The 27,715-nt window shown below is 39.2% G+C and overlaps 1 protein-coding gene across 1 annotated transcript; it reads right to left on the bottom strand.

Annotated features, from left to right (window-relative positions):
* Positions 1-1,194: 1,194 nt before the first annotated feature.
* LOC149258510 (uncharacterized) lies at positions 1,195-27,536 on the bottom strand. The gene is given in 14 exon segments (XM_089415456.1): positions 1,195-2,143; positions 2,248-2,350; positions 7,304-8,281; positions 8,453-8,568; positions 9,301-9,368; positions 15,767-15,947; positions 16,093-16,201; positions 16,388-17,794; positions 17,797-18,446; positions 18,589-18,647; positions 18,732-19,249; positions 19,566-20,110; positions 20,887-24,401; positions 27,145-27,536. Coding segments are annotated over 13 exon segments (8,256 nt in total). The 5' UTR covers positions 24,392-24,401; positions 27,145-27,536; the 3' UTR covers positions 1,195-2,126.
* Positions 27,537-27,715: the final 179 nt, after the last annotated feature.

Here is a 27,715-nt window from a genome sequence, read left to right as displayed (position 1 = left end):
TTGGCATATGTTAACAGTCCTATTTGACATTTTGAAGCATCTTCCTCTTCTAGTTTTTGCAGATGGGAAATCCAAGTCACTCGCAAGGCTAGTGTAACCAAATCCTATAAAAAACCTATCAACCACACTGTTTGTGTGAGCATATCATCGTTAAAAATTTCAAAGATAGAACCAAGACTTTCCTTGACCACACTAACAGCTAACCGATTACCTTCTAATCAAAAAAATTACTCTTTGGGTCTACTAACACTGAATTAAATCAGTAGATTAACTATCAGGGTCTCAATGTACGCAACTATCTAGTCAAGTTTGGAAAGGTTATTCTTTTCTCAAGTCGTCAATGCATATTTAAAAGTTCCACAACACAAACTCAAAACATGCAGCTTTAAATGTTAAAAATTTACAATTGACCTTCAAACCCAGGAAGGTCAAAATCAAAATGACTTACAGCAAAGACACTATAGTTGCAAAATTTGTCTTTATCACTTTTGAATGTTTGTCCAAGACAATCATCTCAAGCGTTGAACCTTAACCCCTCTGAAGCAGTGCAATAATATTCCATGGTGTCAATCTGACTGCCTTGTAACGATCTATGAATATAGAAACAGTTCTCTGGTGATTGCGTCCAAAATGCTAATAATGAAACCATAGAGGGAAAGCAAACATGAAATCTGGAGGTAATGCTAAGGGCAAAATGTGAAAGTCCGGATAGTGTAACGCCAAAAGGCTAATCCAACATAATGTTTTAAAAGCATTTTAAAAGAAACTAGTATACCTGCACAGACCATATTTCTTGTGACAAAGCAGATAGGAATTGTGCACTCAGCATCAAATTCCAAAGCAAATCATAGTGAAACTGGGACGACTAGAAGATTGTCATTACTGATAAAACCAAACTACACTTTCCTTGTCATGATTTTGTTGATCCTCCCTATATATGTCTTAAGAGCAAGCTGTTCAAGCATCAGTCGCAGTCACTGTTGTGGCTGAAGTAAAACCTAACAACTCTCATTAACACAATGACCATAAAAACGGTTCAAAAACATCAGAAATCAAAATAATTAGCATATTAAAGCTAGAATTGGGCAGCCACTCTTGTGAACAGAAGCTATGCAATCAAACATCAACAAAAATGTGTTAAAGTCCTACATGAAAAGCGTAAGAATAAAGTAAGAACTATTGAACAGCAGAATGTACATTCTAAAATCCTGACAGATTACTTTCATCCAGGAAAGTTGTCTAGATGAATAATAACCTAATTACACCGGCAAGAGCTACTATGATAAGGCAATAAGCAAAAATCCTTCAACATGTCAACCAGTTTCAGTAAAGAAATTATTACTACCTACAAGGTACTAATGGTCCTAACCTTAATTTATTTATGACATTACTTTTCAACATACAGTTGATAAATCAACTAGGAACCCAACAAGGATCTGCACAAATGTACTTTACAATATTACATTCCATCGAAATTATACACGGGGATCTTTCTGGATCACCTTTCTGTTGCAACCTTCCTCCCAATTGAGTATGTTTTCAACATGACAATCAATAATCTTAACATCCTAAATCTCTGTTAAAACTTAAAACCTCGGAAGGAACTAGAGCAGCTATATTAATTCCCACGTTTGCTATCCACTTAGTGATGTAAAAACCACCTTTTACATTCAGGCTTAACACATTCCTGAGAGGCTTGAAAATGCACTAATAGCTTTCCAGTTAGCAAAAGGTGGCATATCTGTCCACAAATTTTGCTGAACAACTACACTGTAAACAGAGAACAATATTGCCATATAAGCCTCGAACCTAATACCCCCAGTGAGAAAACATAAATGGGTAATGTGAAAATAACTGAAAGGTTATAAAAACAGAAATTCACCTGCTCCAGTATTTTCAAACCATTTGACACAGACGGAGAGAAGGTATTAAGAATTATGAAATCATATATTACATGTACGATTTTGATGGAGGACAGTGCTTCCGATTGATTTCTGTCTTTATGCTTTGTTAGAAATCAATAGTAGTGCACCCTCTTTACACTGCATAATTACATTCTTGAATAGGGGATCAAAATTCTTATGAAGATGCATGCATAGACTGAAATCTGCTGGCAATGCCCTACATCAATCTTTAGCATTCCCTGTAGGAATCAAACATGAGACTATTAGATTCAATAATTCCAGAACCAAAACATAAATGAGAAGATAAACTTGCACATCAACTAAATGATATTCAATACAGTACTTGAAAATGATGTCTTCGACTGAGATTTTCCTCCCTTTTCAAGTGAAAGATTAGTTGAAGAACTCTTCACAACAGTGGGCGAGGTTTGTAGTCCTTCCAACAACTGTATCAGAATAGTGTCAATAAATGGTAAGAGAAAGGAAAACGAATCATGCAACTTCCAACAATATTAGCAGTGTCCATGATTGAGTGCATTTGGAAGCAGAATGAATGTAGACAGTTCAGTCACCACCAATTTGGATCCAGCCTAATTCATGTACAAAAATCGGACTGTTTTCAGCCATATTCCAAGCTTTTTATGCAAAATCAAACCCTCAGCAGATTCAGGTATGCACACATATTTATCCAATCGTGCAGATGGCACACCAACTATGGCCAGTAACTGCACAGTGATTTGTGTTCATTTAGAATGTATAATTACTCTGCTAGGTAAAATGACTATATTTTGATATAGTCATCCCCAGTAGTGGTTGACGCCATACAGTTATCCATAATAGAGTTGACTACTTTTGTTACATTTGCTCTTATTTGTCAAACATTTTTATATATAACAACATCTCCAATTGTAAACGAGAAAAAATATATCTCCATGTTGAAAATCCAAAAACAAAGCCTACAAATTCCTTTGACACCATGACTTTGATACCAAATGTTGGATAAAAAAAATGTGAAACAAGAAATTCAATCACATCGAAGCAAGGGGCACCAAGAGTTTACACTCTAAAAACCACCAAAGGGAAAATTTTGCTCAATGAATCATTACCCATGCGTATTTCATAATGTACATTTTGTCCCTTTACATAGCTTTAGGTGACCATAACAATATGTCCTGACTTCTTTATTAAATATTCAACTCAACCATAATTTCTCCATGAATCTCTCCAACGATCTTCATCGCAATCTTCTCTTTTGTACTCGTCATTGCTTCATACATAGACTTTTATGCATAGTCTACTTCGTTAACATATCACTGTTGATTTGGGGTAGCATCGGGTGTGCTCTAGCCACGAAATTTGGTGGAGAGGTTAGGGCACATGAGATCTCCAATACCCAGAAAGGATTTGGGCGGACTCTAAACAGTTTGGGAGATATTAAAATAATTAATATTTTTAATGGAGTCCCTAAGTCTAAACTTAGGGAAATTAAAATATCAATGTGAATTAATATGAAACTGCATTAGAGTGGTCCAAAAGACATGGATCAAACCAGATCTAATCTTAGCCGTTGATTAGGGACTTAATCTCGGCCATTGATATGTCAACGAGAAAAGTATAAGAGGAGGCTTGAGGGTCACTTGGAGGATACACCAGAGTGATCAATCATTCTATTCTCTAGAGCGGGGTTTGCTAAGAGAGATAGAATCAATGATCGGAGTTGCAGCTGAGGGGCAATAAATACAGAAGCAAAGAGGCAGAGATAGTGTCGGGAGATCAGCGCAGTAGCAAAAGAGAGGGACGAAGTAGCAGCGAGGGCTCACGCAGAGGCAGCCAGGAGTTGCACAGTGCTTCAGAGAGGCCAGCGTAGCTGACGCAAAGGGCCAGAACGCTGACGCAGGACCTCCTGAGGCTGACGCAGGCCTATTCAGGGTGACGTAGGGTCAACGCTGGGCAAAGAGACGCTGATGTTGGGGTTTCTAGGGCAGATTGGAGCTGAGGAGCTACCGGAGTGATTATTCGGGCTCTCAGCAGGGACATCTGTCTCAACCTGAGAGGTACTACTGCCGAGGGCATTCTCTGTTGGGTGAGCCAGATTTGGCACCCAGATTGTATTCTAAATCTGCTTAATAAAAAAACCCTCAGATCGCTGCACCAGTTCCCCTGCATTGGGTTTTTCCGGGGACATTGGTCCAAAAATAACGGTGTCATTTGTGCGCTTGTTTATGTTTCCTTCAGTTGATGATCTATAATATGTTGAGCATGCACTAGTGTTTATTTTCGGTATTTACATGGTAAATAACTTGTTAAGTAACATAAACAAGTAGGTAGGAATAAATCGGTAAAGTGCATGGAGGGTTTCTAACTGGTAGACTTAGAAACTTCAACATGGTATCAGAGGGTGGTTGCAGATCACAGGAGAACTAAGGACATCAGCCGAGCAGAGCAACAACAGCAAAAAATAGTTGTCCCGAGTGACAGAAGTTGTTCCTAGTAGAGTAGCAGCAAGGTAAGGGTGACGCAGTGCCTGCGTCATCAAGGGTGAGCTAGGAAGAGGCTGCACAGAGGCTAAGAGAGGCAAAGGTAGGCTCACACAGAGCCACGCAAAGGCTAGGAGGGCTGACGTAATTGGCTAAGGAGGCTGATTTGCTAGTGCCAGGATTGCACAGAGCCTAGGAGCTCTCACCTTAAGGTTTCTAGGGTTTAGAAGGCTGTGGGTAAGTTGCAGAGTGGAGCTGGTGGGGTACTGTAGTCAGAACAATACTTAACAGGGCAAGGCCTAAGAGGGGGGAGTTGCTACCGAGGGTTTCTAGCCGAGAAATCTAGATCAGTGGTGCAATTGCACAGACGATCAAAGTAGGGGGCATCTCGACATCGCCAAAAGGGTTTCCATGAGGGAAATCAAGGCTCAGAGGGAGCCACATCGAGAACTTCCAGGAGGATAGTAGAAGCGCAGCATGGCACTACACGGAGTAAGAGACCAGGACAAACTGGATGGAGCCTCAAACTTCACACTCTGGAAGGCCAGAATCTTATCCGTACTTGACAAAAATCGTGTCAAGCACTTCGCCTTAAGGATGATAGCAATCCCAGTTGACCCAACTGATAACGACAAGTACGAGGAGGTAATGGCGAGGGCCAAGAGCATCATCCTTGACGGGGTCAAGGACCATGTAGTACCACACATTGTCGAGAAGGAAACAACATATGAGATGTGGGAGGCCCTAAAGAAATTGTACCAGCATACTTCTGTGCAGAGAAGGATGTTACTAGAAAATCAGATGAGGGCATACCAAATGAAGAAGGGAGAACCGATCGACACCTTCCTCGGTCAATTGAATGAGATCCGAGATCAGTTGACTTCCATAAGGGCCACGCCGGATCAAGAATTGATGGTGAGGATAGCCCTGAATGCAGTCTCAGAAGACTGGGAGGTATTTTTCCAGAGTATATTGGGCAGAGCGACCCTTTCGCCTTGGGAGGAGATGTGGGCAGCTCTTCGCCAAGAAGAGATAAGGAGGTTGACCAAGACGAGAAGCAACAATAAGGGGATCAGAGTCAAGAAGGAGGAAGATGTTGCCCTAGCATCTGAGGGAAAGCAAAAAAAGCGAAAAAAGGAGGACCTCTCCAAGGTCAAATGCCTCCATTGTGGGGAGCTAGGTCATTATGCGACCTAGTGTCCAAGGAAGAAAAGTAAGGGAGAGGCTTCCGAGACTAAGGCAACGCCAACAAGGGCAAAGAAGGAAGTGGAGACAAACGATCACTGTGCCATGAGTGCACACGCACCACTTGAGCAGAAGTTGGGAGACATCGAGTTGTAGTCAGACGGGCCTACAAGTGATGAGGGGCAAGATCCTCGAGGTACCCAGCCTCTTGGATTAGACCGTGCTACGGGAGCCCCAAAGAGGAGTAACAGGACTGGCAGATGTGGGTAGAAACAGCAGATGAAGCGGCAGAGAGAGCTACAATGCCAAATTCCCAAGACAGCGCGAGGCTAGCATGCTGCAACAGTGCGAGAGGCATGGGAGTGTTGCACCAGTGCAGGGTGGCACAGAGAGTTGTGCAACGGCGTGAGATGCAGGGAGTTGTTGCAACAGCGCAGAGGTCAAAGAGGGAGCACTTGCTAGCATTAGAGGGAGCTTCAGTATCAGGAGTACTCTAGCCTGACAGAGAGGTCAAAGTTGGGAGATCAATTACTTACTTCTCAGTAACTGAGTTGCAGTGCAGCAGTTAGTAGTGGTAGTGCTATGGGCAGCACAATGCAGCATAAAGAGAGGAGTGCAGTGCAGATGCAGCAGTGGCAGTGGTAGGGCCATGGGCAGCAGCACGAATGCAGGAGTTGCAGTACAAATGGAGTAGCGACAATGGCAGAGCCATAAGCAGCAGTACAAGATGCAGCAGTGCAGAGGATGATGGGCAACAAGCCTAGCATCAGCACAAGGACCGATGCCAGATGATCAGGGTGATACTCAGTGAGGAGTATTGCTAGAGCACAGTCTTCGCTAAGAGGGAGTGTTGATTTGGGGTAGCATCAGATGTGCTCTAGCCACGAAATTTGGTGGAAAGGTTAGGGCACATGAGATCTCTAATACCCAAAAAGGGTTTGCGCAAATTCTAAACAATTTGGGAGATATTAAAATAATTAATATTTTTAATGGAGTCCCTAAGTCTAAACTTATTGGGCATCGATTCAAAAGAAATCTATATGTTCCAAATCTTTTATGCCAAGCCTCAAGATGACAATAGAGTTAGTGAAAGCTAGATGGTGTTAAATCCCCCAAATGTTAAAAGGTGGTGTTAAAGCCCCACTGGGGATTGATTCCTCCAAAACGTGATCAGCTCTCTCTTCAAGGTTGAGCCATCACCTCTGTAGAAAAGGGGCATCTGGGTACAAACCACAATGTAACAGCATTCCACCTCTTCATTGATGGTGGTTATTCAACACTGAAATGAAGCCAGAAGAAGCTCTCTTGAGTTTCCAAATCTTCATGTCAAAAGCATGGGTGGTGATTTGGTGATTCTAGTGGTTTATCTAAGATTACATGGTCATTAGAGGGAATGAAGTCAATACAATTATTAATAGTATATGTAAGATGACATAAACATCATAGAGAATAAAGCCAACACAACTCAGAAAGTAAATTTTCTTTTATGTTCACTATTTTATATATCTCTCTTAGACCTCCATTACTGATTAGGTATAGGATGACAAACTAACTAAATACAAACACTATAAACATTAGCAAGACTATTTAAAATTTCTATTAAATATAAACACAGACAATTGGCAAAACAGACTATTTAAACAAGATGAAAATTATCCCAAACAATAAAGTGGTACATTAACTAAATGCATTCAAAAACATCTTTGGAAACAAACAAAAGAGAGCAAATAATCATACCCTTGACGTGGGCTGGATTCTGCGATTTGATCTCCGTGGCTCCATCATATCAGCTGTTACTTTTCCTGCAACTTTATCTTTTGTCACCTCGTGAGGAACTGTGCCCTTTTCTACATTGAGACTGGAGCTATCTGATGCTGATGACGGCTTGGCCTTGGATCCCTGTTCTGGCTCTACTGCAGTAGTTTTCACTTTAATAGAAGGTGAAGGCCCAGGCTTACGTATCATGGTTTCCCTGGAAACAGATAAATGCGGGGTTTCGCCTGATTTCTGAGTGCTAGGGGCATTTCCACCTAGCCCAAGCCTTCTACTGCCCGGCTTAGGTATGGCAGAAAATCCAAAATCCTGAGCTGAGGTATCTTTTGTCAGATTGGCAAACAGACTTTTATCCTTTTCAGGCTTTGCCTTACTTTGCCCATCCTGATCTTTGCCCAATTTTGGATCTTTCGGTCTAGAAATCATTGGCTTCTTTGACTTTTTATCTTCTACCTTGTTGGTGGCTCTCCATCCACTATGGTTGTTAAATACTGATGATTTGGGAATGTCAATTTTACCAGAAGATTTTCCATCAGGGATGCTCCTTGCCATCGTATCTGCAACATAATGCTTGCTTACATCCATAAACTTTCTTTTCTTTGCCTGCCTGGGAATACCAAAAACCACCTTGGAACCTTCGGTTTGAAGCCCTATTTGGTTAACTTTAATGCCTGCTGAGCTGCCATCATCTGTCAAGCTCTTGCCAGCTGTGAGAAACTTGTCTTTACTAAATGACATTACTGCATTCAGCTCTTGCGTTTTTCGAGCTTCCTCTATGTTGGGAATCTTTTGCATTCTCTTCGCTTCTTCTATTGCAGGAATGGTTTGCATTTTCTTAGCCTCCTCAACATTAGGAACCTTTTGCAATTTCTCTTTGCCTTTTGCATCTCCTCCAGTTTCATGATTATCCAGCTTTTGTCGTTTTTCAGGTGGAAGTTCTCCCTTGAAAAGGAAAACATTAATTATTCATTTGTAAATCACAGAAATATTGTTAGTTCACATCAGCATATTTTACCTACAACAAACTGTTATACCAAGCATATCAAAAAAGGAGAAGCGATATGATATAAAGTTATAAACTACCAAAAGAGTAAATAAATAAATAAACCTAACCTCATGTACCACATTCTTCTCTGCCTTTAAACTTGTCCATTCAACCCATTGACCATCTTTCCAAATCAGTGATGGTCGTAGGTTCCAAGCTTTAATTATAGATGTATCACCTTCTCCTGAAAAAATGCAAAATCACTATCAATCCAAGCCTTGATTATAGATGTATCACATTCTCCTGAAAAATGAAATATCAGATGTGTATATTACAGTTTACTATAATTATATTTTTTCACAAATGAAGCGTGAAATACTTGAAAACATTTCCTAGTTTCAGATAACTATTTTTATTCTATTGTTGCAGGAGAATAGCAGAATTAGATATTTTCATACTATCAGTAAATAACTTCAATTACCCACTAAAATTCTAAACCTTTGAGTTTCCTGTCAAAAGACCTACTTTTATAGCATTGTTAGTGAGTCCAAGCCATCAAAATATTTTGAAGTATGTTCAAAAAATGCTCACCAAGAAATTTAAACAACACAAAGCTATAGCCTAAAAAGGTGCAAGCTTAACAAAAATAAGTAAAAAAATATGGCAAAAAGTGAAAAAATCCCTGCCAGTAGATAGATCAAATCAATTGTTTAGCATATCAATCCAAAATTTGTCAAAAACAGAACCCAATATTTCTATAACTGCTACTGCCATTAAGAAATCAAACAATATCTATATTACAAAATATATGCATACAATGCAGGAAAAAAATTGTATAGAAAGGATGTGGGTCACATTAAACAACTATGAAGGAAGAAATACAACGAAACTATCAATTCAGCAAATTGTAGCATATAAACGTTATAGAATAGAATTGCAGATATCTGTAAAGTACATATCCTATTATCTCTCACACATGGAAAATGAACTATAAGCTTGCTTTCATCATTGTCCTTTATGCCTGTAACAATGCCTTCCCACCACCTGAAATTCAACAAGGAGGGTAAGGAAGTGCAAGGCAGTTGCAAGGCCTAAATAAAATATAAACATTGAAAAAAACATAACTGTTACCTGGGCAAAGAAGGAAACATATGATAAGACAAACCAAGTAAGAAGAAAAAAGGCATAAGAACATCAAATGTCACGAGGAAGTGGAACAAACAAAACAAAGTAAAAAATCTTAAGACTACTCCTCTATAGTATCAACAACTTTTAGAAACCTACAGCTGGACTATCCTGGAAACTCAAATGATAATGTTTCTCACTGTAGAGTTGGCACATGAGCATGGGAGTGGGTTTGAAAGGCATATAAAAGTCATCACTTGACTAGAGATGATATAGCAAATGAAAGTTGCAAAGAAATCTTAAATGCTCCTAAGAACCTATTATGTCCCATTCATTTAATGGTAGATCAATCCAACAGTACAGAAAACTACAAGGTAGGCGCTTCAAGTTAAGGAGCAGTATATAAAAATTATTTTAAATAAAAACAACCATCGTCTTAATTATCTTGCAAATGTGTAAGTCAAGTTATCATACAGGCAAAATACGAATGTCCAAAACCACATAATCAAGAATGACAATCATGGGGAGATGAAAATCAACAGAAGCAATGAAAAAAAATTAGAAAGAGGCTATAGCAAAAGAGAATACTTCTTAGCAAAGAGTCTGTTTTCTATACAATATTCTACAAATTGTAAATCAAACAAATGTTTACTAATACTCATAAGAAACTTCCCCTTCATAATTCTATAGCAAATGGGTAGTAGCAGTAAAAACCTCAAAAGAATTTCCAAGAAAACAATATGGGTAGGCTAAGTTAAACCATAGAAGAAATTATGTAAACATTTGGTCCTTTTGAATGGAATATTCAATACAGAATTCAGTTCCCCGCTGAAAATCTGAACATAAACATAAGTTGCAAAATGTTTAAGTGATAACAAATATGAGAGAGGGCAACCAGGACGTTGCCTTTTCAGAAACAAACATTAATAATTTTTCTTAGTTATGCTTCTATGAAGCTCGAGATTTCTTCACTAAAACAGCAAACATACCACCCTTATTTATGTTCTATGGCCCTCATTTTTACGATTCATATATGTTTATTCAGAGTTAAGACTTTCTCCCACTTCTACCATCTTTTACATCTTAACATAATTGTTTGTAAAAATTTGCAAATTTACAAACTGTAGCCTCAGTTTTTACTGGCATGCTATACATGTCATGTTTTTATTAGATAGCTTCAATATGCCATAACTCGGAAGCAAGACAGTGGTAACATCAAGAATTCCATTGTTTTCTTGAATACTCATGAACCAGGAGAAAACTGCTGCTGTCCAGTATTGCTGTATTATTGTGTTGCTGCATATGCATTAAAAACTGTAAAATTTCATAGGTTGTTTGCACCATAGGGAATATGATTCTTTCGAGAAGTTTGTCAGTTGCAGAAAACAGAACTTCAGACTATCAGAATGTCCAAAGAAATTTTCATGGATTCAAAAGGCATATCAAGCCGAAGTTCCACATGTTCCTCTTCTCTAAAATGTGTTCCAAAAGCAGAACATGGCAATCTGACTTTTTACAAGAAAAAAAACTCTTTAACCACTTAACAATCCATCCACTAGTCTTCGAAAACTGGGTCATTGTATTTTGGCCTTTTTCAATAAAAATTTATATGGACACTTGATCAATCAACCACTAGTGTTCCAATAATGGCGCATAGCAATTTGGCCTTTCTCCATAAATATATATTTGAACACTGAAACAGCACATTCACTATTGACCCCTATAATGATAGCATCCCAACCTTAGGCATGTATAAATTGGCATGAATCACCGAAACAAGGCCCTATACTTTCCCATACGAACTATTGTTTTTTGGAATGAAAATGAGGTTTGGTCCAGATTTGAACAGCCCATCCTATGAGGAAAATAAACTAGAAGATAAGAGAGAGAACCGTCGAGTTGGAAGAGAGAACAGCCAAATATTTGTTCATTAAACTCACAATAGGTCCTCTTGCATTCATTTATACAAGGAAAGAGGAAAAGAAGTTGCATAACAACTTTCCATTAGTTTATTCATTAGACTAAAGGACTTCTATTTACATGAGTAAAAGCTAATTTAATAATTTACTAAAGGATTACACTAACATCCTCCATTAAAGGTCATTCTTAGGTCATTCTTGAAAATACACCAAGCTTGTCTTGAAATTTAACAAACTCATCTGGACCACGTGGCTTGGGGAAAATATCTGCAGTCTGTTCATGTGGTACAATATTGAGTTCGACCTCACCATCCTCTACAAGTTGTCCGATGAAATCATAATGTACATCAATGTTTTTAGTGTGCTTAGGAAAGAGTCAGACTAGATTCATTGCTAATTTTAAGACACCCTGATTGTCACAAAAAAGAACTGTTGGTTTGGTTTGCTCAAGCATGAATTCCCCAAGTCTTTTCTAAGACAAATTGTCTCACGTGCCCCTTTTGTTGCTGCTCTGTATTATGTCTCGGTAGAAGAAAGAAAAACAGCCTGTTTTTACTAGCCCATGAAATTGCACTTGTTCCAAGACTGAATATATAACCAATTGTTAAATTCCAATCATCCATCGATCCTGCCCAATCAGAATCTGCATAGACTGTTAACTATCTTACATCACTTTCACCATGTAATATTCCAAAATCTATTGTACCCAATGTGGAAAAAGTCTAAGTCAGGATTAATTCGGCAAGGGTCCAAAAGTTGAAAAACTCGTTAAAGTCGGGAGTTTTTTGAAAAAGTCGGCAAAATTTAAAAAAAAAAAACACAAAATTATTCATTTTTTTATATTTTTTTTAACATCTAGAGTCGAAGTCATAGTTTAGAGGTGTTTTCAGTGTTTTACTACAATGTCATTCTTTACATGTGAATTCGATCACTAAAAGGATGTTACACTCTTGCAGTCTGCATTCTAAGTGCATTTTATCACCAATGTTTTTCAACATTATCCACAAAAAATATGATCATAACAGTGTTGATTCTTGGGAATGTTCATCAGCTATTTACACTTCCTTGCTTGCTAGTCTGGATACTCCTTGTCCTCTTTGTCTTATGTCGCACAATCATGATTGTCGAGGTAGGTATGCACTTCTTTTTCATAGTCTTCCCAGTTTCTTATAGCAGCCTTCCAACAGCTTAGCCTTTGGCTAATGTCTCTTCTCTGTATTTTTTTTGCACATCTCACATAGATCCCTATTGTTTTGCAGACATAACATCCAGCAAGAGCAAACCAATAATAGCCGTATATGTTTCAACATTCAACAGAATATAGCAACTAAGCAATTAATTTTCTCAGTAACACCAACCAACTATAATGCTTGAAATTAAGATTCAACAACAAAACAAATTGCACAGCACAGCATTATCACCAAATTTCTAGGGCTATGTTTGAAAGATTCCACTCTCTGCCTTAAGATTAAACATGAGAAAATTATATCATTTTCGCCTTTGTGGCCTCTTTATCCACGGCCTGGGAGGGAGGCAGACTTTTTGGGTCGACTCGTATAACGATTAAATCGCGATTTTTTCCTTTCTGAAAAAGTCGCCAAAAAGTCGGGGGATTAAATCGTTTAGTTTAAAAAATCGCATTTTTAGGATTAAATCGGGATTTTTTGCAGACTTTTTCCACACTGATTTGTACCTTTAACACATCTCAGATTTCCTTTTGTTGTTGTCATAAACATGGATATGTAGCTGATTACAAAGCTAAGATCTGCCCTAGTAGTTGTAGGATAGATCAGACTTCCACTAGTTGACTGTAAATTGACTCATTTGCTGATTTTCAGTCTTTAGTCAACTTTGGCAGAAAGTTTCAGCCCTTTCTCCATAGGTGTAAATGAACTTTTACAATCAGCCATCCTATGTTTGTCTAAAAGACACTTTGGCACACTTAATTTGTGAACCAAAAATATATGTATTAGTCTGCCAAAATTCTACACCTAAACAGTAATATAGGAGGTCAAAATTTGTCATATCAAAAGTGGAACATAATTCAGCTTTTACCTTGATAATTACTCTGACCTCATTTGCAGAATCAGAAGGAGTTTTTCTAATTCCAATCTCTCCATCAAGGATGGTAATGAACCAAAAACCTTGAGATGACTAACCTAAAGCTTATTTCCAGACCAAGCCTCCTCTGAGGTCATAGTTGGAACAAACATTGTAGGTGATCTGTTTAGCAACAACTATGAACTGCCTCTACCAAATATTTATGAGGAACCAGTTTGCTCCCTAACGTACACCTTGCCATCTCCATAATGGTCCAATTCCTTCTCTGTACAACTCCCATTTTTCCATGGAGTATAGGGTGTAGTGTATTGTCTATGACTCTATGTATTCCTTCTTGATTACAAAAGTTATTAAAATCATGAGAAGAAAACTCACCATCATTATGCATTAGAACATCTGATGCTTCACCTTGAGTGCTTCCCTATCATATATTTAAATTATTGGAACTTGGAAAATGCATCTTATTTTTAACTTAGGAAATACTCCCACATTTTCTTGAAAAGTCATCTACATATAGCAAAAAATACATTGCACAAAAGGATGATATTGTCTTCGTAGGTCCACATATATGTACATTGTACATGAATTGATTCAAGAAGTACTTTGGCTCTCCAATCCTTTCTTTCATCAAAAGGATTTCTATGTTCCTTTGTTGCAATGAATTCACATGAAAATGTATTGCTCCTTTAAAAACGTGACTCTGAAATCTGTGCAGTTGCATCTCCAAAATCATGTGGAAATGTATGGCTACTTTAAAAAATACGACCACATTGGCAACTTCAATGTGATATCTCTCTGCTCTAATGTAGTTCACCAGACCATCACTGGGCAGGCCAATCCCTGAGGCCCTCACTCACTTTCAGCCTTGGTTTATTCACACCTTGGCTCTGATACCAGATCAGAAAAATAAACATGTAGAGCAAGGAGAGAAAACAGTCAAATATTTGTTTGTTGAACTTGCAATAGGTCTTCTAACATTTATACAAGTGAAGAGCGAAAGAATTTGGATAACAATTTTCCATTCATTTATTCATTAGACTAAAGTACGTTAATGTACTTTTATTTAAGTAAAGGTGAAAACTATTTACTTAAGTGACAAAATAAATATTAATTATACTAAATGTTGATTTGAAATGGCAAGTAAATAGTTATTACAATTTACATGAGTTAAAACAATTACAGCAGTTACATGCCTGTCTCCTTCATTTATTCCCCTTGAAGATGAAGGTTGTTAGAGGATCAAACAGCAAGCTCCAACAGTTATATTGAACAGTTGGTATCTTATAAGCATTTGCAATATGCTATTAGTGCTAAAACATGTGACCTTGGGCTAGTCACGAGCAGTGAGAGCACTATGATATATTTCCTGCAGCTGCCTGCATTAATATGAGATATTTATCTCTCTTCCCATTCCATGGTGGTGTTTTCACTCTAAAACATACATGGTGCTACTAGCTAGAGCAATAGTACATGGACTTATGGCTAGAGCAATAGTACATGGACTTCTGGTCAGAGCCTAAGGGATAGCGCTGTTCAAACACTTTTCCAGTGAACAATTGCTCGGCATAATGTACATATGACAGTAACAGATGTAGCAAACAGTTGAAACTCGGATGTCTTCAAGCAAAAGGGGACAATTTTAAGCAAGTCGGGATTTAATTGTTATGATGTTCTACAAAACTAGAAAATGCTTACAGACGCCATTGATGTGGGAACACAAGGGACAATCAGCTAGCTAAAGTAAACAGCACATTCCGACAATTGTACTGATTTGACAATACTCGAATGTGGGAATTTGGACAAACCCTCACGCCAACCAATCCTGCCACAATTCCAAATGGTTGCTTGCTAATACCAGGAGCAACCATTATGGAATGGTACCAATGATCTGAAACCAACAAGTTTCTTCAACTGATATAACCACAATGATTGCAGTGCAGATTGTGGGGGTGTGGGGAGGCTTGAAAAGAAATGAGTCAAAATGAGGTTGATAACCATGAGACAACCAACTCAGGCGGCAAGTGACTACCCAGTAACCCAAATGTTTGACTCCAGACCATAGCAGGAACAAACCCATGAAACCACATCGTTCACTAAGACCAGATCAAAAAAATGAGTGATGATCTTGAGTGAAGCATATGTATAACTAAGAAGAAATAAAAGATGTTAATTTATAGGCAATAATATGCAACAAGGAAGAACAATTTCAGAGCCACTTCCCTTTAAATCATGCAATATAGACAAAAAGCCATAGACAAGTGTAAAAATTAAGAGATTGTGCAACAGTTGTCTAGTGCTCTAATCTAAACCTGATGTGAGAAAATGACAAGAGCTTACCCATCACGTATCCATGCATCCACGTGATCTCCCACAGACCAAATATAATTACCCATAGCTGCTCTGCGCCGTTTCCGTGTGCCTTCAAATTTGATTACAGTCATAGGATGAGCCATACGAATTCTAGGTGCTTTTCCATTATCTCCCTCCAGCGGTATCCACTCTTGAAGCTGACCTGGGCCTGCATAAGTTGAAGGGCGTGCCATAAATCATATCATGTATGCTTCCTTTATTAAATCAATGATTTCCACTTAAAAAAGAACTCACAAAGAGGAGCTGTAAAATAGAGAAAGATTCAAGATACTAAGTTTGATAATTTAAATGACCTTCATCTGAAAGTAGTTCATCATAACGGACAAAAGCTTTCCCATCCTTCAAGCTCAGTACTTTGGCTGAAAACCAAACACCCCGAAGACCCTCTTCATCGGAGACAACCTAGAAAGATTTCAATGATTCAACATGATTTTGAGAACTAAACAAGGCAGTTAGGTTGTTAACAAAAATTTAACTTCCAATCAGTGTTTCTCTTAGCAATGGCAAAGTACACATGCTCAAGGACATTGCAATGCTAAACTAAAGCAAAGATCAGAGAAGTGAAAAGATCCTTGCTAGATCACCAACCTCCACAAGTGATCCCTCCTTGATGTCATTAGCCTTTGAAGCAAATGGCTCCCTGTGATTTTTAGAACTAGGTTCAGTTTCAAGAGCTACTATTTCCCCCCTTGCGACTGTCTCTGTAACAGAAACAGGTACATCAAGTTGGGATGTACGAAGAGCTTGATTCTCCTTACGAGCTTCCACATCCTTTTCTGTTGAGGTATCATATTGTGAACGATCTGGCATCTGTGTGACATCCTTCTCCGCCTGCTTTGACAATTCTGTTGCAGGACCCTTCATGCCTCCTTTTGTATTTCTTGAGGTTTCATTCTTGAATGCATCTCTCTTATCCTTCGACTTGTAAGGTTGAACAATATTGTCATTTTTAATAACAATTTGTTGAGTTGGTGTTTCACTGTGAACATTATCATCTTTTTGAATAATTGCTTCTTGGTTCATTAACTTCCAATAAGCCTCTGGACCAGCTTCCAGTAAAACATTCAGCGGTAATGGAACAGGATCACCCATGGCCACAACAGCTCCTGCTTGAGATACAGCTTGTGCAGCTAGTTCAGCTGCCCTCACAACTGCATCCAAATTCTCTGCCCTTTTTGTAGCAGCAGAAGCAGCTTCAACCCTCTTTTTGGCAGCTTCCCTGGCAGTTGCAATGATTGAATGGGAATGGCCCTGGCTGCCTTCAAGCAATCCAACTTCACTAGAGAAAATAGCATCATGTTTACCATCAGAACTCAGAGCCTCCATTGCCATGTGCTTTGCTTGTAAAGCAGCATCAGATGCAATCTTGGCTGCTGCTGCTGCAGCCTTAGCGACTGATGCAGCTGCTGCTGCTGCAACAGCTGCAGAAGCAAGCTTAGCTTCACATTCCGAAACTAATCCAGAATTTCTTTGAGCTGCTAACTGACTCCAAATGCCCTGGCTGTGCCTAACTGCAGTAGCAGCAATAGAAGCAGCATCTTCAGCATTCAATTTCGCCTGTTCTATACGAGTTGCTGTTTCCTCTGAAAATATAATTCTCTGCCCAGTTTCTCCTCTACTTATTACCTGGTAATGAGAAACAGAAGGTGTACCCGGGATGCCAGTACCTTGTGCAATGAGAGCATTTGAAGTAGTTGAAACAATCATTGACGGCCCAAGGGAAGGTACTGGTGTGGGTTCAGCAGGGTGTTTGGGAACAGTGGATGTCACTTGCAAGCCACCAGTTTGAACAATTTCTTCTGAAACACTTTTCTTTTTCCTCTTTCTAGGTTTCTGCTCCTTGCTGGACTGCCTACCAACTACAACACCTGTTTTTGGAACATCTGTACCAACATTGGTACCAGTGTGAATTGTAGTAGCCCCCACCATACTTGGGAAATGAGGAACAACAGGTGTCATTGGCGTATATGGTACAGAAGGTGATACAGAATTCCTTCGGTTATTAAGTGCATCCTGAGTTCCTTCTGGAACTGCAAAACTAGAAATCTGTAAGCCAGACTCTGGTGGTGGTCCTTGAGGAGGGACCACCCATGGCCCAGGGAAAGGTAAGTGAGGCATCCAAGGAGCAGCACTTCTGGTGTAGGGTAGTGTCCAAGTTGTGCAGATTGATAGAGATGCCTTGCTGCAGTCATTTGATGGGGTTCGGGATGCAGACTCCTCTGAAGAGTGGACCCCTGCACCCCTTCATTCACTGGAGTACTCCACACCGGTGGTGACAATGACAGTGGGCGAGGTGGACTCATAATTGCCCGGGGGGTATTCTTGCTACCAACCCTCCCTACATTAGAAGCCCCAGTCATTCTAGAAGGCAATAAATGGCTCCTTGACACTACCAAGTCTGCTGACCTCATTCCTGAAGCAGGATTCCTTGAATCAGTGGCATTGACTGATGCAGAAGAAGTTGTAATCTTCGTGACTTCAACCATTTTGCTAGACACTGTTGCTGTTGTGCTTGAGCAAGGGGTGTGAACAGGTATGTCCGAGCTATTAGAGAACCCCTTCCCATGAATACGATCTGAAGCAATATGCCAAGCATTCTCCCACATACTCCTGCCTCCATCTGATGCAGAGGAACCACTTTGAGATGCTGACACACAATATTAGCACACAATCAGACTGTTCATCTTAGAGATATAGGAGAGTCAAGAAATAAATAGAAAGGATATATTTAAGTAAGCAATGATCATCCCACATAGATAACAAACTCAGCATAGGACATGGTCACACACCTCCCCCTATATCAGAAAAAGCTGTTAACATCAGCGCCTCATCTGGTAATGACCCTTGACTGCCAAAAGACATCATGCCTTACAAGTTAGAATGGAGATCCCAATTAAGAACAGACAGAATAAACACAACAGGGATAACTCACATAAGAGACCCGTACACAAGAATCTGTGCACGCAATTGTACTTGCTGTGAATCTGTGAAAGGTTGTTGAAACAGCACCGATGCTGGTACTACTGTTGCATTCAAATCTGGTAATGCTGATAGCTGCATGGTACATGATGATGTAAATTGTGCACCAATATCAGGAAGCTCTGTACGAGAAGATTTGTGTTCCTGTCTAACCCCAATTTTGGATGAATGGCTCCCTGGCCTGACTGTTGGACTGCAGATCGTGGCCGTAGTACATAAACTTACCACTTGACTATCACCAGATTTCTTGTCATGACTTGTAAATTTCTTGTCCGATTCTGTAACAGTATTTGCATTACTTCTTTTCTCTCCACTGGGCACAGGTTTAGCTTTCGCATCGGCAAAGACAGAACCTCCCTCCTGGAGTATTGAAATTGTATCAGTCACTGCAGAATTAACATTCTCGTTTGCATGTTTTTGACACGCTTCAGCTTCATCTTTCCCTGTTTGGCATGCTGCAGAAGCCTTGCTCTGTGTAGCAAAATCCAGTAACAATAAGACATTTTCAAGAAGCACCCTATTTGTAAGTCTGCAAAGCTAAAGAAAGGACCCACTCCATCCCACAGTCCAATCAATGAACTCAAAATGAATAAGACCCGTGCAATTAAATAATCAAAAGCTTTTAGAAAAAGGAAAGGAATCTGGCTTCAATCACCACAAGCATATTCAACAATTCCAAAAGACATTGTAATGAACATAACCTTCATTTGTAAAACTTGTTCTACATGAAGAATGTCATTCTTTTAACATAATAAAAACAAACTTCACATCATAAATGGAAGTAAACCTGAATCACTTCGCTTGGCTGGCTAGTTTGAAAGGGTTTCCAGCATCCAACATTTTTATCTATCTCACCAGACTGGGTGAAATCAACTGAGCCATAAATACCCTCTCCAGTGGGGACATTCTTTGTTCCAATCTCAAATGTGAAAGTATCGCTAATTTGAGATATAGTTTTGGCTTCTAAATCTCCAGATTCAGTCCCAACCTTCTCCACTTTATCATCCCCCTCATTGGAAACAGAAGACAGTTTTACAGACTCTATTTTCATTGGAACAAGACCACTATTTTCAACAGAAGGCCCATCAACATTTGAAAGGAGCAAACAACTCTGCAAATGATTATCGCCTTTATCTGTTGCAGGAGATTTATTATCGGGTTCTAATGAGATCCCAACTTCTAAACTGACCTCCATTGCTTCAGCCTTGCCTTTGTCTTTTCCAAACTCTTCTGTCTCTTTCTCTTGCCCAAGTTTTTGTGCTTCCCAAATAACATTCTCTTCAGGAATATCCGATTGTGAAACTTCCACCATAGTTTGGTTAGTGCTATGTCCTGCAGAACAAAAGCAAGAATTATATTCAGCTATACTTTATATAATTTACATATTTTCTCAGTCACATGCTTTATAATTGAAACTCCATTTCCCTGTAGGCCGAAGTAGCAAATCACTAGTCTTATAAGATTTGGAACTTTGCCAATCTGGTTGTAATAATATAAAATTCTAGATCAATTGTCAGACTTGTTGGCTCTCCTCCATAACTTAAACCTAACTTCTAAAGTAGGGAAGGGTGTACATTGACATTTTTCAGCTAAAAAAGCAGGAACTGATCTCTTTAAGATACATGTTCATAAGCAAAGTTAAAGATGCAGGTTCATTCTATATTGAATACATTCAGGTATCAATTCTTGAAGAAATCATTCTGGTCAGATCAAACAAAAGACAACCCATATTCTGTAAGAACTCATTTGGGTCTACAATTTATTTCAATGTATTATAGAATGAATAAGAGCATATATTGTATGTGTTGGCAAACAAATACAGAACAGGGAAACTAAAACATTGGAAAGTTAGTATGGTATTTCATTTGACATCAAGCATTCAATGGTTAAGTATTGCTGCATTCTCTTCAAGTTAAAATCCACAGAAGCAGAACAATAAATTAGAATTTGCCTTCCATTTATAAGACTTATTTTGCATTTTATGAACAGGAGTGTGTCTAGATTCTAAACCATAGTCCATAGTCTCCCTACATATCCAAGCAGTTTGAGTTCAAATTGAAAAAACAGAATGTAATGGCCAAAGTCATATGATGTTTTAGAGAAGATACCTGAGTCGGGTATTGGCACAGACTGCGGCCCATCTGAAGAAAACATGGTATCTGTCTTCTCTTCATTCTGCACTTTAATACTAACAAAGGTATCATCTTCTTTACAATTCCTTTCAAATTCCAGATTCATTTGATTAGTGTGCTTGCTGTTGGACTCTGATGTAATACAGGGGTAATTTACTTGCAATGCTTGCTGTAATGTATCAGTCATAGGTTGGTCTGCTGGCAGTGGAGATTGAGTAGGGCCCTGAAGGGAGGTGGCCCCAAAGTTACATCCATCACTTTCATCCACAGTTTGAGAAGGAATCAAAATGTCTTTTCCTTCTGGGGAAGAAGTAGCTTTGACCAGGTTTTTGATGTCTTTTGTTGGTAAAACAGATATTATTGATGCATCTTTTCCTTCATTTTCTTGGTCTTCACGGCCCTCAACAGAAGATGGTTTTTCAAGATCATGAGACACTTGACTCCCAATTGCTTGCACATCCACAGATTCATTTTGAGTCACATCACTAATAGCTTCCAAGCATTTCTCCGGACCATTTTCTGGGCTGCCTGTTACACCATGGACAAGTTTCTCCGCATGATTGACCAAAAAAGCATCCTGATTTTGATCATCTTGAAAGCAAACAGGGCTGACAGATTCACCAACTTGATTTTCAGCATTTTTATTCTGCATTACTGGAGTGCTCCCCTTTTCAACAATTAATTTTATGTCAGGTGAGGTATGATCAATGTGACTAGACGATGCATTAGAAGCTGCTATAGGGGAGGAATCAAGCCCTAAATTGGTCATCACCCCCTCTGAATCTTTAACCTGACTGTCTGACCCAGCATCTACAGTCGTTAATCCTTCGCTACAAGTTCTAATTAAATTCTCAGCTGAACACTTTTCTTCAGTCTTTGGCCCATTTTCTTTCTGCTCATGGATCTTTTCTTGTAAAAACACACTAGTTTCCTGTAGATCTTTAGCACTGCCCTGCATGCTTTCCACACCTCCATTTCTTGCTTGCTCATCATCACAGGTCTGTGAAAGACTGTCAAGTGATGCCTCAATGAAATGTTTCCCTCCACCATGCTCATTACCTTCCTCAAATGAGGAATCTGGGATTCCTTTCTTTTCTACTAACATAATGTCCTTGCAAGAAACATTTTCAGCATGCTTCTCTGCATTACACTGAACAATTTCAGCCCTCATCAAATCTGATATTTGTTCTAGTTGCCCAATTGTCTTTTGGTTAACTGTTTCAATATCAACAAGATCCCCGACCTTACTGTTTTTTGTACTCTGCAATGGATCTGGCATGTCTTGAATTTTGTCTGGCATATCAACCTCCATTGAAGTGTCTGCAACATGTTCTTTTGCCTTTTCATCATTGATTTTATCTGATACAAATCCTGGCATTTGCTGAACATCAAGCTCAATTGAAGTGTCTGTGGCTTGCTGTTCTGTCTTTTCATTATTGATTTTATCTGATACAAATTCTGGCACACCTTGAACATCGACCTCCATCAAAGTGTCTGTGGCAAGCTGTTCTGTCTTTTTGTCACTGACTTCATCCGATGCAATTTCTGCCATTCCCTGAATATCAACTTTCATTGAAGTGTCTACAACATGCTCTTGTGTCTTTTCATCACTGATTTTATCTGATACAAATTCCGGCATTCCCTGAATGTCAACATCCATCGAAGTGTCTGTGGCAAGCTGTTCCGTCTTTTTGTCACTGACTTCATCTGAGGCAACTTCTGCCATTCCCTGAATGTCAACTTTCATTGAAGTGTCTGCAACATGTTCTTGTGTCTTTTCATCACTGATTTTATCTGATACAGATTCAGGCATTCCCTGAATGTCAACATCCACAGAAGTGTTTGCAACACACTGTTCAGTCTTTTCAACTTTAATTTTAGCTAATATAAATTCTGGCATTCCCTGAAAGTCCCCCGGAGGAACCTCTGCCTGTAGAAACCCTGTAGTCTCTGCCTGTAGAACCTCTGTAGTCTCGGTGCTTTTATCCAATAGTGATTCTGAGATCCCTTGTGCTTCTATTGATTCCTTTGACTTCTGAGAAGGCTGTGAAGAATCCTCAAAACTACTAATCTCAATACGTTCATCCACCAATGGTCCTGGACATCCTTGCAAGTTAGCCATCACGACATCCTTCCCAGCAGCATAGTTTCCCGTGTCTTCATTGCAGTTCTCATCCAATGAGGATGTTGATGGTCCTTGCATTTCTGACAAAAAAGCATCCTGCTGAGTAGCCTCTGTTACACATCTCCCTGCATGGTCTTCATTTATTTTTCCCAATATTGGAATTGAAATAGGCTGTTTTGACTGTCCAGAATCAACATGTGTTTCTTGAAAAGATGCAGTAACAGTTGTGTTCTGTCCAGCATCATTGTCTAACAACACCATGTCCCTTGGATTTTCATTCATCCCACCTTGTCTTGTATCCTCCATCTCTGTCAGACTGCCAGTCTCATCTGATGGGACAAAATCAGCCAAATGATCTTCATTAAGTTGTGTTTGTAGACCATGAGATTCAACATCTCTCTGGTTATCAATGACTGATGATCTAGCACTCACATCTGGTAATGGTACACCTTGTAATGCAGAACTCTCGATCTTTGTCTCTTTTAGACTGGCACTCTCAGGAGAAACGATGAATCCAGATAACTGATTATCATTCGATTGTGATTCTAGACCATGTGATTCAGTGTCTCTATGACTTTCAATTGGGACTGGTGATCTAGCACTCAAATCTTGTACTGAAGCACCATATGGTGCGGAATTCTCTCTCTCACCCTCAATTTTTTCAGAAGCATCCTCTTCAGTTGGGAAATGTCTCTTATCTGTGGGCCTGCTGTCAAGATCTGAAACAGGCTTCAGCTCCAAGCTGTTATCTGCAGGAGGTACAGACAAAAGTGGAAGTTGTTGCTTGTCATCCTTTACATCCATTGCTGGATTTTCAAAGCCTTGCTGGTTTTTTTCAAATGCAGTCTTGCACTCAACGTCTAGTACAGCCTCTATATTACAAGGTGACGATTCACTAATTGACATGTTAAATTCCTTGTCATTCTTTGGGGTTTGCAATGACTCGCACATGTCTGGTCCCTCAACAAGGTTCTCTTCATCCTGTCCAACTGAATTTAAAAGCATTTGTACAGACTCTGAAGATGTTGCCTCCGACCAAACATTAACATGTCTTGAAATGGTGCTAGTTTGTGTGGCAGTCGAACTGAACTCTATATTCTGTGAACCAGCCTCGAGGCCAAGAACACCATTCTCCTCCCTGGAAAAATGTGTTGTCCAGTTTTCCTCTCTCTGACTTTGATGGTGAAGTAGAACGCTAGCTTCGTCAAGACTATCAAAGCCCAACTGCACTCCTAAAGGTTCAACTAGATCAAAACTGGGGCGGCAAACTTGACCCTCTTCTGCATTTGATTGATACTTGTCCTTATCCACCACTTGAGAATCTCTGTTTATGAAATTAATGTCATCATACTCCATTGGCAGATTCCTGCAAGCAACAAGAGTTATCGGTTTAAATCCAACAAAATATTTTTACAATTTTCTCATTTACACATTTCATCATATCAAACCAAAAAGTTCGAATAAAACAGCAATGCAGCTTCTGCAATGGCAAAGATCAGTTTAGAATAAGATGTTTCTTATGACATACTCCATCCAGCTACTTCAGCAAGAGTCAGAAGTACTACTTCAAGCTGTGATAACCTCTGCACAAAAGAGTGGTAGGACCACTGGCATTGCTCTAAATAGATGATGTCAGAAGGAATTTTGAACAGGAATTGCTCTAAGACTTTACCGCTTTTCAGTACTTCCATTACATGTTCACATATCTATGATGTTGAAAATTATAACCATTTTTGTTCACAGTACAAATTTCTGCCAAGGGTGCAGTGAAAAACTACTACGAGTACTATACGAACTTCAAGGAGGCTATGAACTTTAAAGCACCGCGATTTTAAAAATAAAAGCCCGCACTTAAATTGTTGATGTGAAGGTGTCTATCAGAATGGAACAGTAATGGGAAGCCTGGTGGTCCCAACCCATTAAATTATAAAACAAAACAACAAATATAAATCTCAGGGCTTCTGCAAAGCCCACACTTAAATTGTTGATGTGCAGGTGTCTATCAGAATGGAACAGTAATGGGAAGCCTGGTGGTCCCAACCCATTAAATTATAAAACAAAACAACAAAAATAAATCTCAGGGCTTCTGCAAAGTCTACAATAATATTTTAACCATATATAACCACAAAAGAAAAGAACAACACAACTACCTCGAACCATTGTAGCAAGACTCAAATACGAATACAAAATTAGATACAGAAAAATATGTAGCAAAACAACCAGTATCTCATCAATACAGATCTATACATCTTATAGATATGAAAAATAAACATTTTGTTCCATATATTAGAAGAATTTCAGTCTCAAAAACAAATAATAAATAAATAAAAATAAATCACTCCTTGAACATTCGGCTATTTAGTTTTCTATTGAGTTTTTTGGGCAATTTTTGGGGTCTACGAGTAGACAGGTATCAACTATAATAAGTATAACATCCAACACAAATAATAAACGGTCAGCCTCTCTGTAACTGTATTATACATAAAATTCTCAGAATTTTGCACCACAGTCGAATTTCCATATACAGCAAAGGCCAGTATGACCAAATCTTTCTACTATGCCTCCAACCTTAACTAGCAAGCTATAAATGACTGTTGCAAATAAAAAATAATGTCATCCCCATCGTAGCAAGATTTTTTTCATTTCTTGAGCTGGCAACACTCATAACTCCATGTTTATTACATACCCACCGTCTCACTGCAGTTCCAGGGATCTGCAAAAGCTGTTTACAGTTTTCTGTTTTTTCACTCATTGCCCATTCCTTTCACACGATAGGAAGTACCAAACCATCAGTGAACAAAACAGAATTTAGTTACAGACAATTCACACTCAGCTAAAGCCTGCAAGAGCCTCAATCATGTGTTTCAGCAAGATATTCCTGATCAAGGATTGAACTTCTGGAGACATGACATTCCAAAACCTTTTTTAAAGTTCCAACATAACTCTAGAGACAACTGCCAGAATTCTAACATCAATCCCACAGACATCGGGAAAAATTCTAGTAAGAACTCTATAGACAGCTGTCAGAACTCCGAAAATAGATTTACCAGAATAAAAACAATAACTCTACAAACCTTTTTAATTGGGTTGATGTGTTACTAATTAGTCAGAAACGTGTAGTGGTGCTCTAATGGTAAGTGCAAGCGCTTATTACCACAACGACCCATGTTTAAAGCCCAGCGGATGTGTCGCACTTGAGCGGGGGCAGCGCTAAGGCAGGAAAAAAGGAGAAAAGTGTGGCAGCATTAAAGCAGAAAAAGGGAGCTTTAAATGAGGAAAAAGAAGCCGCGTTTATGCAGCCATTGTACCAGATTTGTTCCGCTTATAAGCAAAACGGGTGCCGCCTTCATCTAAACATGAGGGAGTTTCACTGGTAAAAAAAATTGGTAGTTTCAGTCTCGTCATTTAAGCAGAGTAAAGAGGTCATTCAAGCAGAGTAATGAGAGCCGCATTTTACGCAGTTGTTGTGCCCCTTTTTTTGGCGTTGTAAACAAAACAGAGTTTCAAAGTCCGTTTGTCTAAACAAAGGGCGTTTCATTGGCAAAAGAGAGGAAAATATCATATAGTGTCCACGTCTCCTTCTACACAATTGGTACTTTGTTAACAAAAATAAAAGAAAAAAATCAAGAATGTGGAGGGCTCGTGACAGGCCGAAGCCATACTGAGAGAACATACCACAACAAGAAATAATGGCCTTTTACAATAATGGTGGCTTCACACGCCAGAGTCACAGATCGCAACCAGCTAGGTGTGGGGACTAAATTAGGGGTTCGAGAAATAAAGAAAAATATGTGAAAAACTTTCCCCAAACAAAAAACACCAAAGCCGCGGCGACCCAGCATCACCTTTAGCTTTTTTAAAAAATGCCTTACCTTTATCCTTTACTCGAATAGCTTTACCTGCTCTCTCAGCCTGCCAAATCTATTAAGATTAACAGCGCGCGCCTACATCTAGTTGCGTTAAGTTTCAGTGACAGTACACAAAACTAACGATACCTAATTTCAAACTTTAACATGCTCGAATCCAAGATATCTTATTTACACGTCTCCAGAACAAAATCTTGCGAGTAAAAATAACAAGTTTTTGGGGAGAAGAATGGAAGAACTCACCTCCCTCCATTCGAAGCTGAGGCTATGTCTTTGGTGCATGGAACACTGCTATTATCCTCCTTGCGAGATCATCTACCGCAGCGAAAAACCCCGAGTCTCTTCGTTTCCAGTACCTCTACTAGAAATATTGTTACGAAACCCTCGTTCACTCGCCAAACCACCTCCCGCGCTTCATTTCCCGCAAACTGACCATCGATCTAACGGCTAAGGTGCAGAGACCTCGAAAATCCAGCCGCCGTGAGCTAATTTGCCCAATCTCGACCCCTTCGTGCAGGGTTTATGTAGGCAAAAACACAAGTAAAATAAAAACCCGCAGTAAGTACAAGCCCCGGTCTCCTCCTTTTCTTGTTCTTCCCCACTCAGACAGAAACCCCATGTACACAAGAAATATCTTTAATCGAATTTTAATCCCCCCTTTTTATTTATCGGTTAATCCATTATTTCCGTAAAATCCAAATTTAAAATCAAGTATCTCTTACTTCAAAACCAGGACGTCGCTATCACGCACCTCTTACACGGGGTCTTTTGCGTCATTTATGAACACGTGTCCTCGTCAGAAAGCTGCCTTTCC

The sequence above is a fragment of the Pinus tabuliformis genome, chromosome 6 (assembly GCF_031772625.1).
Source record: "Pinus tabuliformis cultivar Carrire ecotype Pingquan chromosome 6, CPIR1, whole genome shotgun sequence".
Classification (NCBI taxonomy): Eukaryota; Viridiplantae; Streptophyta; class Pinopsida; order Pinales; family Pinaceae; genus Pinus; species Pinus tabuliformis.
The sequence above is the reverse complement of the archived record's forward strand: the minus strand, read 5'-3'. Positions and strand labels throughout refer to the sequence as shown.